Source organism: Panulirus ornatus, chromosome 16, assembly GCF_036320965.1.
Source record: "Panulirus ornatus isolate Po-2019 chromosome 16, ASM3632096v1, whole genome shotgun sequence".
Taxonomy (NCBI): domain Eukaryota; kingdom Metazoa; phylum Arthropoda; class Malacostraca; order Decapoda; family Palinuridae; genus Panulirus; species Panulirus ornatus.
Window position 1 is genome coordinate 1,802,578 of NC_092239.1, and position 17,178 is coordinate 1,819,755.

A 17,178-nucleotide genomic window follows, 5' to 3' on the forward strand; every position below is an offset into this window, starting at 1 on the left:
GGTGTACATGACCTTTGGATGTAATTTTCACTTCATACCCAATCCAATTTATTCTAATCTAAAACCTAACTCTACCAAAGCTATCTTGTGTCTATCTATATCTCTGATGTCTGTTCCCTTAAGAAACTCCCCCAAGGGGATGGCCAAGGCTAAAGTCTAAGCTTAATCCCCAATCTCATACTTCGAGGGTACACCAAAATACCCAAGCTATCCTGAAGGCTTTTCATTTTCTTAACTTTTTCTCTAGGTAAAGGTGTTACAAAAATGTCCTGATGAGTGACTTGTCCCCTGTTGTTGAAAAGTATGTGTATGAATCTATGTCAGGGGACCTACAGCGGAGATACCAAAAAGTGTTTACTGGGCTATGTACTACATAGAATATATGTATAATCAAAGTTGCTAAGTTAAGAGAAGTAGGACAATTAGATATGTTCATTATCTGTTGTGGAGAAGGTGTGCACTTCCTGGCAAACGGTGTTTACACAGTTTAATGCTGGGTAGTCATTTAACTCAGGGAGGCAAAAGGGTAAATAAATGACAGTTTGGCAGTTTAACTTTAGTCAGTAAAATGGACTAAGGCAATGTGGTGCAGTTGTAACTGGCATCTTCATAGTGCACAAACAGTATACATTTCCATGACTCCCTACCCACGAAAGTGTGGAGAGAACATTTTTTCAACAACATATAGCAATCAAAGAAAATATAAACTGTTCAGATACAAATCCAGGCTCAAATTCAATAAAGAAAAATCACATTTGCATGCCACTCTTAAACACAGGATAAGTGCTGTTTCTACAATGGCAATTAGAATTTTTTCTATCTGATTACCCTTTCCTGCCCAAGGAAGGAGTGCCAAGAGCATGTGACTAAGCCTTTGAAAAAAATCCTCACTTGGCTCCTTCATCAGCTCCTCCTTTAGAAAGTTAGATGAGGAAAGGATTTCCAGCCCCCAACTCTTACACACATTCGACAACACATGCGAGATACGTGGTAGGATTCTTTCTTCCTTATTCCCAAGGACAAACTGGAAGCACAATTTTAAGAAATTTGGCTGGAAAGAATGAGATAAAAAAAAAATTTTTCCCACTGAACGTCATTTCCCACATCAGCAAGGTAGTGCGATGAAAAGATGAAGAAAGGCCACATCAGCTCACATCCATTCTATAGCTGTCATGTGTAATGCACCAAAAACCTCAGTTCCCTAACCACAACCAGGCACCACAGACCTCTCCATGGTTTACCCTAGATGCTTCAAGTGCCCTGTTTCAGTCCACTGAAAGCACATTGCCCTAGTATACCACACTGTTCCAATTCACTTTATCCCATGCATACCTTTCACCTTCCCAGATATCTATAACACTTCACTTCCTCCAATATTTCTTCATTCAAATGCATACCCCCATCTATCCTGTCCCTCTACCCTGCTGAACCATATAACCTTCATATTTCTCTAAACATAAAATTGCCCTTTATCCCTATCTCCTCAGTATGTGGTTTATATACTTACAAAAATACCGATAACTTAAAGTCCTATTGCTAATGTGTAGTCTTCCAATCAGAACTGACATTCCAGGAGGAAAGTGAGCAGGCAAGAGAGCACCTAAAGACCAATTATGCCAATCAAACTAAGGAGGGAAGTTGAATGGGAGGCTACTTTGATCCAGGAGCTGGATTTTGATTTTGTATTCAATAAAAGCATGAGATCTGTCACTTTCATTCTCACAAATGGGTAAGTAATGAACAAAGCAATGAGTAATTACATTCTGGAATGGCCAGTCCATGAGAATGCATGCCAAGAGGGTTGCATTACAAAAACAAGCTGTTATGAATTTTTGATGTCATGGATGGGAGTGCTGATGTTTGCATAAACTTCCATCTGAATACTGCTGAAATGTGTAGGGCCCCTGCTGGTTGCATTTCTGTTAACTCTACAATGACTTGACCTTTGTTCAGTTTACATTGACAACTGACACTTTATTGCTGGTATGTTGCTGTTCATTTGTCCTTTTTGTTGTACACAATGTTTGTATTTATGCAGATTTTTAATACTACCCTAAAAACTTGCTTAGTTAATTACAAATGATAAAAATCCTGCCCAAGGATTGTTCACTTAACATTAGATACTAAAACAAGGTTTCATTTCATATTTGTTACAAAAAAGGTAGCAAAAATAACCATCATCATCTACCAAATTCAAAACTTAATAAATATCTAAAACTATTTTTACACACATGAAATCTTATAAAGGCAAGGGAAGCAAAAGGGAATGATCAAATTCCAGAGGCATAACTTTGATGAGTATCCCTGTTAGGTCACATGGGAGAAGGTGACTGAGGAGGTGGTAGCAAGGACAGAGCATGAGACTGGGATGAAACAAAGTGGCTTAATAGTGATAATGTGTGGACCAGGTATTTGCCTTGAATAATCTATGTCAATAATGTTTACAGAAAGAGGATTTGTATGTGGAATGTATCATGTATGAAGAGAGTGGATGAGAGTCAATAAAGATGCCTTAAGAAAACTGTTAGGAATGCATTGTGTAGGTGAATGCCTACAAGAAGCAGTGAGGAGCTTTTATCAAGAGAGAGGCATGTGTGTGAGCAGGGAGACAGGAGGGTGAGTGGTATCAGGTAAACTATAAAAAATGAAGTGAACATAGAGAGGGTAAAGGGATAAACATTCTGGGTGCATTGAGGAGTGTGTGGAAGGAGAGGACACTGTGTGTGATGGCTAGGCTGGAGGTTGACGGTATAGTAGTTCCGACAATGATGTACAGATGCACAACATAGGCCCTATATGAAATGCAACAGAGGAGGGTAAATGTGTTGAAAATGAAATACTTAAGAACATGTAGCACTGACCAAATAAGAAACAGTAAAGTATGAGAGAAGTGAAGCTGTAAGAAGAATATAGTTGATACAGCTGAAACGGGTAAGCTGAAATGGTTTGGATCATGGATAGGATGAGTAAGGAAAGACTAACTATAAGGGTATATGCATCAAAAGTGGAAGGAAGAGGGAGGAAAAGGTGACTGATGAAGAGATGGAAAGAAAGAGTGATAAAAACTGGAGCTATGCAGTGTATGGGGGTCTGTGCTGTCAATAGAATGAACCAGGTAATATGAAGCAGTCAGAGGAAACCATGGAAAGGACTATGGGGCTTGGCTGTGGATCAAAGGCTCTGGTTTCTGTGCATTAGTCATGACAAATATATTGGATAAGGCCATTCTCTGTATGTGTCTGGTGCTAACCAACTCATGTGGGAAATGGCAAACATGCTTGACATACACTTTTGGATTCCACTAAGGATGAAGACAATACTATATACACTGACCACCAGTATCGTCACACCAAAAAATGTCAGTTCAAGATACACTGCTGGATAATGCATGAAAAAGCAACACCAGAGGAACTTTGGACTTTCCTTGTTATAGGAATGAGCATGAAATTATGAGAAAATCTGATTCAAAATCCCCACCTAAATGAAAAAATCCTCCCCCTCCATGTGGGCTACATAATTTCCTGAACATCATGAGTTTCATAAGAGGTTCCAATTGCTGCTCAAGTACTGCACATACACTGCTGATAACATCCAAATGACTGGTATAGACAGTCCACCTCCAGCAAACTTTCATGAACAAAATTAACTGAGAAAAAATATTTTCATTCATGAAAGCATGACTGAACACAAATGAGAAACACTACACCTTCAACAGTACATGAATTGTATATAAGAATAAAGCTTGGTGTCTATGCAACTAAAGTGAGTACATCTATACCAGAAGTAGTTTAGAAAGTCCATCACCTAATAATATTAGCAATGAAGGAATCACTTATTATCTAGCGTTTGAGTTCTTCCATTAATGTAATTCACTCTACTGGGGCTATCAACTGGGTCTTGGCAAAAGTTTTCTCCTCAGAAGCTCTTTCTTGACCATAATATGACAATATCTAAAACTTCCATCATACCGAAACTCGAAGAACAAGCAAAGGATAAAAGACACTCATTTTCTTGTCCCCGTCATCTTACGAATAATTCAATAGAGTCATGAACACAAATTCAAAGAAAATCATGAAAACAAGAAATGCAGTAGTCTAAATACCTGAAACTGTTCATTTATTCAATAATGTGATGAAAAGAGTAACCTAAAGGAAATTATGCTTTATGTTCAAGTACATAAGTACATGCATTGCCAATGTAGTTATCATATTGCTTGAAGCAATCAGGAAAGATTGCTCCAAGTGCTGAGATAATTATACACCATACAAAATATTACAACAAAAGATTGATACCCAAAGCACTTCTAATGATGTGACTATCTGAATAATTTTCCTCCATTATCTGCCTTATATTCTTTTCATGTTAGCTGAAAATGGCATGGGCAGCTGAGGCCCTAATCAAAGCATCAGGAAAGGACAAAAAAGGCCACATTCGTTCACACTCAGTCTCTAGCTGCCATATGTAATGCACCAAAACCACAGCTCCATATCCACATCCAGGCCCCATACACCTTTCCATGGTTTACCCCAGACACTTCACATGCCCTGGTTCAGTCCACTGACAGCACGTAGACCCTGGTATACCACATCGTTGCACTTCACTCTATTCCTTGCATGCCTCTCCCTCCTGCATGTTTAGGCTCTGATTGCTCTAAATCGTTTTCACTCCATACTCCCACCTCCAATTTGGTCTCCTGCTTCTCCTTGTTCCCAACCCCTCTGACAGATATATCCTCTTTGTCAACCTTTCCTCACTCATTCTTTCTACATATCCAAACAATTTCAATACACCCTCTTCTGCTCTCTCAACCACACTCTTTTTATTACCAAACACCTTTCTTACTCTTTCATTACTTACTTAATCAAACCACTTCACACCACACACTGTCCTTAAACATTTCATTTCCAACACATCCGCCCTCCTCCATATGACCCTATCTAAAGCCCATGCCTTGCAACCATATAATATTGTTAGAACTATTATTCCTTCAAACATACCCATTTTTGCACTCAAAGATAACGTTCTCACTTTTCACACATTCTTCATCGCCCCCATAACCTTCCCCCTTCCCCCACCCTATGACTCACTTCCACTTCCATGGTTTCATTTGCTGCTAAGTCCACTCCCTGTTATCTAAAACACTTAACTTCCTCTAATTTTTCTCCATTCAAACTCATATCCCAATCAACTTGTCCCTCAACCCTGCTGAACCTAATAACCTTGCTCTTATTCACATTTACTCTCCTTTCTCCTTTCACACACTTTTCCAAACTCAGTCATCATCTACAGTTTCTCACTTGAATCAGCCACCAGTGTTATATCATCAGCAAACAACTACTGACTCACTTCCTAGGCCCTCTCATCCCTAACAGACTGCATACTCACCTGAGCTAGGTACCCATTGTATCGACTAACAGATAAGGGTGGATGAACCGTGGACTGACTGCTGTAACCAGGATCCAAACCTATGTGCTCAACCCTGGGAGGCCCCTGAATGCATCACGGGTCAGGAGCGCTAACCACTACACCACAGGAGGCTCTATCAAAAGCTTTTTTATCGATATGCCTATTCATAATCATACAATGAATTTACAATCAGAGAATGAATTGCTCATTAAGTACTAAAACAAAAAGCAGAATAAAAGTTATTACACAAAACTTTCTACATATCTCCAATTAATCAGTATATAAGTAACTAGTTTCCAGAAAAATGTATAACAACCATCTGCTCATTGAAAATTGTAAAAAATAATCAAAACTCAAGTTAGTTTAAATGCAAGACAACACCTTAAAATAACATTTACTTCTGTATGCTTAAGTATTGTAGTACTACATCATGATGCATACACATAAGAACTGCAGACTAAGAAAATTCATATACACCAAAACATAATTACGGAAAATTATGGGTAAGTGCTGCTCATACTCAAATTATTCACTCAGTTACACAGCAAATGTTTCTTGACCTAAATAATAACTAAAGTCAGATTCTTATGAATATATACAGAATCAGAGAATATAATCCAATATATTCTAAAATCATGGAAACATTGCCAATCATCATCATAAGAAGACATGATTCATCAGCTAATCTTGATGACAAAAAACTGAATTTTTTCAACAAACACATGGATGTACTGCACAAGCATATCCAATAAATAATGAGTGAATGAGGGGATCTTGCCTGGGTTCACAAAGGGACTGGATTAATTCATCTGTGTAGGAACTCATCTGAATTGATGTAATCTGATAGCCATTAATATGAGAAATTTAATAGTTACTTTATATTGATGGTTTGGGCTCTGCTTTGATGATATTCCATGGTTACTTCCTTACTCATCAAGTCATAATGAAACATGTCTCCATAACTTGCTCTGTGATAAAGAAAACCGGGATAGAATAATAAGAGGAAAATATGAGCCTACATTTCACTGAGACTGAGTAACATACTGAGAGAGAAGTGTGGACACTTGGCTCAACTTATGCAATGTAATACTTGCTGGGTCTTGATCAAAAGTATCATGTGTGGGGCCCGCACTATCAGATGTTTTTGCATTGTTTTTCACCTGCTGAAAAGAAAGAAAGCCCTCCATTTTAAACATTAACAATAAATGAAGAATATGCTCCTATTACACCATATATGAGTCAAATAATCATTCCACTCTATGAGAGACTATCATGGGATGAGGATCCAAGTCTGGTTCTCCAACCCCCCAGGCCTGATCCTGAAGGCCAATATTCAACCTATTGCTGAGATTCAACCAGAGGAATCCAGGACCAAACTGGAAAGGCCAGGTTCAGCATATGGGTATCATATTTGACTATAGGGTCTAGAATTCATTAGGGCATTTGGCTGATCTTCACGGCCCTGGCTTTACTTCAAAACCTATTATTCAACCCCAAAAATCTATCTATCTATCTAAATCTCTGATGTCCATTCCCTACAGAAACTTCCTCAAAGGGTGGGGTGGTGCCATGGTAAAAGTCTCCATAACTGGTGAACTCCAGTGCCACTTCTTAACTTTCGGTGGTTCACCCTTAACAAGCCATTGGCAGAGGGCAACTCAAGGCTCCTACCTAATGTTCCTACTAACTTCTTTCTTTCTTTTAAACTATTCGCCATTTCCCGCGTTAGCAAGGTAGCGTTAAGAACAGAGGACTGGGCCTTTTTTGGAATATCCTCACCTGGCCCCCTCTGTTCCTTCTTTTGGAAAATTAAAAAAAAAAAACAAGAGGGAAGGATTTCCAGCCCCCCGCTCCCTCCCCTTTTAGTCGCCTTCTACAACACGCAGGGAATACGTGGGAAGTATTCTTAATCCCCTATCCCCAGGGATAGGGGATTAAGCTAATGTTCCTACTTAATAATGTTCCAACCTACTGCTTCAATTTTCTCTCATCAATGCCAATCATGTGTCCTCACTGCTTACGTACCTCGGTGTATAAATAGATGGATGAGTATAATTGAGTATCATAAAAAGGTGTTATTTTTATTTACATGTATAGATAGTAAAAGAAGAGTGGGGTTATTAAACCTAATACTCCTGCTCTTGCCTAAACCCTGAGAACATAAGTTTGATTTAGAAAGCCACTGTTATCCACTAGGCCTAAGTTAATGAGGATCAATTTTGCCAGTGGAATCCAGTTTCAACCTGGAAGCCAAAACTCAACCTTAGGGGTCCATATTGCTGAGTTTGAGGGATCCTGGGGGGGCTGGATTCATCTTTAGTAACCAATCTGGATCTTGAAGGCCCAGGCATGATCATGACAGCTTAAAATATGTAATGTAAAGGCCATGTACTCAATGCAAATTCAACCCAAGAGAAATGCACAAGTCACCCTAGAGGCCCCAAGTTCAACAATAAAAGTCCAAGTTTGACTCTCAGCCCCAAAGTAATGTAGAGGACTCATCCTTTCTAGTGGCATAATTTCAATGAAAAAGAGCAAAGATCAACTCTATAAAGCTACATATGACCTTAGGAGCCTTTAACCTTCAGTATCAAGGTTTGAACCTGGGAAACTACGTTCAAGTCTAACAGCATCAAGGCTTGGATCCTAAATTTGATAATGAGCAAAGGTATGTTCTTGGAGAACTAGATGTGACTATGGTGGGCTAGTTTTAATCTTAGAGACAAAAATTTTATACAAAAGACCTATGTTTAACTGAGATACTTAAATATGATCCTCAGTGCTGGACAGATTTGTGATTACCATTCCATCATCAAAATCCTTTGAAAAGTTAAACTCATATTGAAATAAGAATAGGAAAGAAATTTTTCAGTTAGTAAGGAACAGATAAAATTTCAGCTAAGTATATAACCAGTGACACAGATATATATACTGAAGAGTGAACATACTAACATTATAAGAAAATGTACATCCTCACACTATCTATGCTACTTCAATCACTTAACTAATGTTTTTTTTTTTTTTTTTTTTTTTTTTTTATACTTTGTCGCTGTCTCCCGCGTTTGCGAGGTAGCGCAAGGAAACAGACGAAAGAAATGGCCCCCCCCCCCCATACACATGTACATACACACGTCCACACACGCAAATATACATACCTACACAGCTTTCCATGGTTTACCCCAGACGCTTCACATGCCTTGCTTCAATCCACTGACAGCACGTCAACCCCTGTATACCACATGACTCCAATTCACTCTATTTCTTGCCCTCCTTTCACCCTCCTGCATGTTCAGGCCCCGATCACACAAAATCTTTTTCACTCCATCTTTCCACCTCCAATTTGGTCTCCCTCTTCTCCTCGTTCCCTCCACCTCCGACACATATATCCTCTTGGTCAATCTCTCCTCACTCATTCTCTCCATGTGCCCAAACCATTTCAAAACACCCTCTTCTGCTCTCTCAACCACGCTCTTTTTATTTCCACACATCTCTCTTACCCTTACGTTACTTACTCGATCAAACCACCTCACACCACACATTGTCCTCAAACATCTCATTTCCAGCACATCCATCCTCCTGCGCACATCTCTATCCATAGCCCACGCCTCGCAACCATACAACATTGTTGGAACCACTATTCCCTCAAACATACCCATTTTTGCTTTCCGAGATAATGTTCTCGACTTCCACACATTTTTCAAGGCTCCCAAAATTTTCGCCCCCTCCCCCATCCTATGATCCACTTCCGCTTCCATGGTTCCATCCGCTGACAGATCCACTCCCAGATATCTAAAACACTTCACTTCCTCCAGTTTTTCTCCATTCAAACTCACCTCCCAATTGACTTGACCCTCACCCCTACTGTACCTAATAACCTTGCTCTTATTCACATTTACTCTCAACTTTCTTCTTCCACACACTTTACCAAACTCAGTCACCAGCTTCTGCAGTTTCTCACATGAATCAGCCACCAGCGCTGTATCATCAGCGAACAACAACTGACTCACTTCCCAAGCTCTCTCATCCCCAACAGACTTCATACTTGCCCCTCTTTCCAGGACTCTTGCATTTACCTCCCTTACAACCCCATCCATAAACAAATTAAACAACCATGGAGACATCACACACCCCTGCCGCAAACCTACATTCACTGAGAACCAATCACTTTCCTCTCTTCCTACACGTACACATGCCTTACATCCTCGATAAAAACTTTTCACTGCTTCTAACAACTTGCCTCCCACACCATATATTCTTAATACCTTCCACAGAGCATCTCTATCAACTCTATCATATGCCTTCTCCAGATCCATAAATGCTACATACAAATCCATTTGCTTTTCTAAGTATTTCTCACATACATTCTTCAAAGCAAACACCTGATCCACACATCCTCTACCACTTCTGAAACCGCACTGCTCTTCCCCAATCTGATGCTCTGTACATGCCTTCACCCTCTCAATCAATACCCTCCCATATAATTTACCAGGAATACTCAACAAACTTATACCTCTGTAATTTGAGCACTCACTCTTATCCCCTTTGCCTTTGTACAATGGCACTATGCACGCATTCCGCCAATCCTCAGGCACCTCACCATGAGTCATACATACATTAAATAACCTTACCAACCAGTCAACAATACAGTCACCCCCTTTCTTAATAAATTCCACTGCAATACCATCCAAACCTGCTGCCTTGCCGGCTTTCATCTTCCGCAAAGCTTTTACTACCTCTTCTCTGTTTACCAAATCATTTTCCCTAACCCTCTCACTTTGCACACCACCTCGACCAAAACACCCTATATCTGCCACTCTGTCATCAGACACATTCAACAAACCTTCAAAATACTCATTCCATCTCCTTCTTACATCACCGCTACTTGTTATCACCTCCCCATTTACGCCCTTCACTGAAGTTCCCATTTGCTCCCTTAACTAATGTATTAACAGAAAAATACATACCATGTTTAGTTCTTTTAGTATCATTGCCATCTCCTGATCTGCTTCAAATTTGTTATATGCTGGTAGCTCTCCTCCATCATCATCCGTATTGTCACTGGCTTGGAGAATTTCTGATGCCTTAAATATCTTTTTGGTGAGAAATGGATGAAGGGACAGGAGTGGATCTTGATGATGGCCTTTATTCTTGTGATTTGCTTTTGCATTATCACATGCATAATGTACCCTCAATTCATTATTTGCACCAGTGGGATGGTTCATATGAGACTGTTGCACCCCTACTGTACCAGAATCACTATGATGATTATCATGTACACTGGATTTGCTTTGCAAATTTGGCAAAGACCTGTATTCTCTCTCCGAGTTGCTGACGTGGGAGATCATAGCAGGATAATCTGATCCAAGTATCCCAGTAACATTTTTACTTCTTGAATTAATTGGTTTGACATTATCATCATTTTCAAAGAGTGAATTACCAAAGAATACATTATCTAAGGACCCTACACCCAAATACCGAACTGTCTGTCCACCATCTTGAAATACACTAAGTTCAGAATCGCTGGAGGATGTGCTTTTGAGGCTCAAGTGAGGTACATCTCTTGTGCTCTTACCACTGAAAAAGAAAAAGACAAATGCTTCTCAATAAATACACAACAACTTGAACTTAAAACTTACAATGCTTTGTACAAAATAATAAACTAACTGCATTATTGACCCCACATACTATGAATTCTTAACAATAACTTTTCTAAAGAACATCTTTAAATCATTCATCTAACATCAGGTCCAGTCTTTCAACTCTGTACATCTGTCTACAACCAATACCTGCCTTCATAGCAAGAAGGTTTATTCAGATCCATCAGTATTTTATTCCTGTCACCTATCACTCTACCTAATATTTGCCCCCTTCTAACTCATAATTCCCACAGGCAGTTCTTCCAACTTAGTTTCCTAATCCAATCATCATGCTTAAATGCATTATAATATCAATCTCCTTAAAATAATTTCCTTCATATGCCCATAGTGCCTCATCACACTACCCTCCATCATATCATCCCTATCTACTTTCAATCTTCCTTTCATAGGATTTAGTTATAGACAGAAATCCTAAAAAAAAAAAAAAAAAAAAAAAAAAAACAATCTTTGGGTGAATGAAAAGCAAGATATATAAAGAATTCAACAGGCCCTCAAATCATGACAGGGTTATGTTCCTGAACATCTGTCACAAGTTGAATCCATTTTACATCAAACCTCTGTAACTGGTTATGTCCCTCAACAAAAAGTTTTCCAATCTAACTTACCCTTTTGGGTGGACTATATTGTTTCTGAAACAACTTAGTTAACCACAAAAATACAGTACCACACTTTGTCATTATGTAAGTTTGACAAAACTTAATTAAAACCTAATGAAAAAGGTACTTTAATTAAACATGGTGGTAAGGGCTTTAGGTGCCGCTGAAGTGGGATGGGATGGACTGAGGGCTACTAGGAGAGACAGGAATGACTCAAGTAATCTACATCACTACCCAAAATATCTGTACTTCCATGAGCATCTTTATCATTCCTTCCAAACATATTAATTGCCTACACTTACTGTGGATGCAGAAAATAATGGAGTGGCAGTGAAAACATGCAAACACATTCTATCAGTTGGTGGGATACAAATTGAATGGTATTTTGTCTCAATATCATTAAAATATGCATGATAAGTAAACCTTGTAAATGTGGTAAACGGTAACCAAGTATGGTAAAAAAGTACACAAAAATTTGAATTGATGATGATACACTTTATTAACAAAATAAAGATTATTTAGACATTTAGAGTGTTAAGGTAACATTTTCCTTTTTCTACTTTTGTTTTTTTTGTTGCCAATCGAAGCAAAGCATTGTACGTCAATACACCATACATTTATTCTTAAGACTCGTTACTCTGAAACCTCTGAAGTCAGGACAGGACAAGTTGTAGTTGTCATGAGGGACATTAGTGCACTACTACTCCAAAACTTAATGGGAAACACATGACTGTGCCTCACCATCACGCTCCAAACAACCAAACAGTAATCATTTGTTTTAGACTGTTTAAAACTAAATTTACTATTGCTTTAAAATGTCAGTTGAGTGCACAAAAACCAGATACCCCAGATGTGAAAAAATTACTCCATACAGGTCAGGTATCAATCAAACCTTTGCATAACTGAAGCAACTACCTGGAAGAGAAAATATTTAGCATCTGAACAAAAGTTCCAATCTTACAGGCAGATTTAGCTTGTTCTGCAATGTAGGGTTTCCAAGATTAACTAAACATTACAGCAATGAAGTAGAAGAACCACAGAGCCATGAATGGAAATTAGAAAGCTATGAGGAGCTTTAGAAATAAAAACAGGAAGAATATGGTTACAAATCATCTTAAACTTCACAGGGTTACTTTCTGGGTCAAAGAAATGTTAAACTTCTGACCCCCATATGGAATTTCTATTCAAATTAAGTTCAAATAGGTAATTGAGATAATATATGATGCAAGTCAAGGAAGAAAATTTGAAAAGGGTCAAGAAATGTTTTGAGTTATCAAAGTGAGAGTGAATTACATTATCTGTTGAAGAAATGTAAGATCACTGATAAACATGAGAAAGGACAGAAAACAGGATGGTGTTAATAAACTATTACCACAAGAAAACAGTACACACCTTGTAGGACGACTACCATTCTTGGAAGATGATTTTCCCCGAGATAAGTTTCCTCCTGAGGTTGGTCTGCTCGATACTTTGGATCTCATGCTGTTAAGCTGCACTTCATGATTTTCCCTTCCTAGTACTTTTGAGGTGTTTTGAGCACTGATGATATCCTAGAGGAATACAGAGTTTTCATCCTGTAAAGCTGGAATGGCTAAGTTCAAACTTTGTGGAAATCTTAATACTCTTTTAATTATCATTTCCTTCCCTTCTATAAGATAGGATTTCATTCAACGAGACATGATATCTGCCCTCCTTTGCCTTTCACTATCTGCCTTCAAATGAACTCTTAGCTTATTTCTACACCTTAATCCTCTTAGAGTAATACACCAATAATCCTTTCTGACAGCTACCTCCAAACTGTTTGAGAAACATGAAGTCATCAGGGTGACAAAATTTGCCCAAAGTTTCATATCACTAACAAATTAAACCTGGGTCCTCTTACTTTCGAGACAAGAACACTGACTCCTGTGGGCCTAATTTTTTTCTTTCTTTTCATACTATTCACCATTTCCCACATTAGCGAGGTAGCGTTTAGAACAGAGGACTTGGCCTTTGAGGGAATATCCTCACCCGCCTCCTTCTCTGTTCCATCTTTTGTAAAATTAAAAAAAAAACAAGAGGGGAGGATTTCCAGTTTCCTGCTCCCTCCCTTTTAGTTGCCTTTTACGACACGCAGGGAATACATGGGAAGTATTCTTTCTTCCCTATCCCCAGGGATGGCCTACTATAAGGCCTAAAATAATTCTTTTTTCTATTTCTATGGCTGATTTATTACTGGAGATACTTCATTAAAGGCACACATACTATGATCTGATTTGCATCCCTGTATGAGTTGAATCTATCATATGTACTGATGAGATAAAAAATACCAACCACAAAAACAAAACACTATCTATCTATTTATCTATCTATCGATCTATCCATATCTCTGACTCCTGTTCCCACCGAGAACACCCTGCCTAATGTTCCTGCCTAATGTTCTGACCTACTTCAACTACTTAATGTTTCTACCTAATACTCTTGCCTAAATGTTCCTACCAACTACTTCTGTCAACCATTTTGCCAAAAGGCAAGGCTAGACCATAGTGCCCACCACAGGAAAATCTAGTTATGAAAATTGAGCTGTGTGAATTAAGTGATGTTAAGTGATATGTTCGACAAGGAGATGTTGTATGTTTGTGGAAAAATATCAGTAGATCAGATGTGAGTGAGGCAGAAAGAAAAGACAGCTACATGGGTTAGCTGACAGCAACTCGACAACCACTTAAGTGCTGGTTCACTATGCTGCCATCACTAACCCTCCCGATACCCAGGCAAGTAGTACTGACAATACATCTCCCTGGTCGTTGGCTGGCTTCCAGCTACTACCAACCAAAAGACATGCCTGAATAATACAAAGGCAAATTATGAGATGTGCTCCCTTGCATGTCTTACACCTATTCTTTCATTAAAGGGGGTTAAAACAAAATCTAAGGACACAGGAACAGAATGGTGTGATAACACTGAGTGATTCATTACTATGAAATCAAGCAAGTCTGGTCCATATCATCACCACTGGCATTATCTTATACTGGAAGAGTACAGGAATTAGAGTTATTAAGAATATCTACTTGTTTTACAGCATATGGATTAACTAAAAAAATCTACATACACAAACTATCAGGTTACCAAAGCAAAAGTAAACCATGGTAAGTCTCAAGAAATCATATTTACCCTTAACACTTGCCATAATATGCAAAATGAGATTGTCTCTGAAGCCCAACTGTCTAGGTCTTTTTCTCCTCTACATTCTAAGATCTCTAATCTTTATCACTGTTTCAATTCCATGAGTGGTTTTTGTGCTTCTTGTACAACAAAAATTCCTACTGCTCACCTCATAGATCCTGAGTCCCCTATAATATGAAGCCATCTAGCTCAAGATTTCTCTACCCTTCATAGCTTGGTAGGAAGTAGTTTGTAGGCAGCCATCAACCATAGAGGTATATTACCTGTACTACCTACCTGGTATCAGGAGGGTTAGTGACACTTGCATAATGAGCCAGCACTTCAGTGTTTGTCAAGCTGCACTCCTCTGAACCAGATAGCTGTCTTTTCTCTCTGCCTCACCAACATGTGGCCTACTGGTATTCCGTCCATACATAATACTTAAAAACATCTAACACACATCTTACTCTTTGTAACTCTAGATCTTCCTGCAGTGAGCACTCTGTGCTAGCCCTGCCTTTTGGCAAAAGGGTAGGAGCAGCAGATAGTATGAGGTAGCAATATTTAAGCAGGAGCATTGGGCAGAAATATGAGGTAGAAGTATTAGGTTAGAACATTAGGCAGGAGCATTCAGGAAAGAGCCACTGCAAACACTGTGCTAGAGCTGCCCTCTGCTAGTGGTCTGCTAAATGTGAAGCACTATAGGTAAGAAGCAGCACTGGAGTTCACTTGTTAGACTATGGCCATGACCACCCCATTCAAGAAGTTTCAGGTGGGAACAGGCATCAGGGATACATAGAGATATAAATATATGGATGGAAGATCAGAAAGATGAAAGCAAAACTAGGAAAAAAAAGGTGGGGAGATGGAGTGTGGTAGTGATGCATGACGGCTAATGATAAGCCTGAATGCAGATGATACTGTGTCTTTGCTGTAAGTCAAAAAGAGTTGTAAAGTTTAAATGTGCTTTATAATGTGTAAGTGTAGGCAATTTAAGGTGAATGCAAGTTAGAGTAATACTGTCTGAAAAGAAAATGAGTGGAAGTATAGATGCAAAGCCCTATAGAGTGAGAGAAGAAAGAGTACCTCACAAGACACATTTACTTAGTCTCAAAGCACACAAAATCGGTGATGAACTCTGTACATGGATCTGTGACTGGCTTACTGGAAGAAAGCAGTGTGTAGTATTAAACGGTGAAGCCTCTGACTGGCTAATCGTAATGAGTGACGTGACACAGGGGTCAGTCCTAGGCCCAATTCTTTTCATAATGTATATTAATGACCTAGAACTTGGTCTCATATATAAGATCTCCAAAGCTGCTGATGATACTAATCTAGGCTAAGGTAGAGCTTAACTCAGTCTCCAAAGCTGCTGATGATACTAATCTAGGCTAAGGTAGAGCTTGACTTACTAGTAGAGTGGTCAGACATATGGCAAATGAAGTTTAATGTAGACAAGTGTAAAGTTATGCACTCTGGAGACAAGAATATGTGTTATGACTACAAACTATTCAGAAACTCTCTAACTAAAGTAAATGAAGAAAAGGACCTTGGAGTCGTCATTAGGAATGATCTGAAGTGCACTAAACAGTGTCAAGCAACATGTGAAAAAGGCAACCAAATGTTAGGTTTCATACCCAGGAACATAAATTACAAGACACCAGAAACAATTCTCTAATAAGACTACATCTATTCTTGAATATGTAGTCCAGTTTTGATCCCCAAACTATAAAAAAAGACAGGGAAAAATTAGAGCAAGTACAAAGATGTGTGACAAAACTGATCCCATCACTTAGAAATCTGGCACACAAAGAGAAGCTAAAATGACTGGATCTCTTCTCCCTTAAAAATGTAAACTTCAGAGCGACTTAATCCAAGTGTTCAAAATTCTGAACAAGTTCAGTAGCATAAATCATGAACATCTTTTTGAAATACAAGAAAATACAGTTACCAGAACAAATGAAATAAAACTCAAAGCTAAAAGAGGTAGTACACACATGAGGAAAAAGCTTCTTTTCCTATAGGCATGTTGAGCACTGGAATAAGTTACTGTCAGATGTAGTGAATGCTCAAACTACAAATACTTTCAAAAGCTGTTTAGACAAATATTTGATAAATTCAGGTATACTCTGAGAAATACACCAGAAATAAACTGTAAAAACAACAGAAGTACCAGGGACACTAGAAGGCTAATGTGCAGCAGCGGGGGGTCGGTGATAGCTTAAAAACTTCTGAGCAGAATACATTTTCTTATCAAGCTAAACTTTTTTTTTCAGACAACCCAGTCGTGGGCCAATCAGGCCTCCTGTTGTCTGTCTTTCTCATGTAAACTCATGTGAATTGTGTTATAGAATTTAAGGGAGAAAGACTGAAAG

General features: G+C 38.7%; 1 protein-coding gene across 4 annotated transcripts in view; it reads right to left on the bottom strand.

Moving 5' to 3' along the window:
* Positions 1 to 541: 541 nt before the first annotated feature.
* The window catches only part of LOC139754014 (uncharacterized), a 39,691-nt gene continuing 23,054 nt past the window's right edge, over positions 542 to 17,178 (bottom strand). For 3 of the 4 annotated variants that reach the window (XM_071670981.1, XM_071670980.1, XM_071670983.1), the window contains 3 exons: positions 13,052 to 13,209; positions 10,371 to 10,980; positions 542 to 6,569 (listed from right to left, as the gene is read on the bottom strand). In XM_071670981.1, the coding sequence (XP_071527082.1) occupies positions 6,429 to 6,569; positions 10,371 to 10,980; positions 13,052 to 13,209 (909 nt within the window). In that variant the 3' untranslated portion in view covers positions 542 to 6,428. The remainder of the gene's footprint in view (positions 6,570 to 10,370; positions 10,981 to 13,051; positions 13,210 to 17,178) is intronic. The other variant, XM_071670982.1, reaches the window with a different exon arrangement.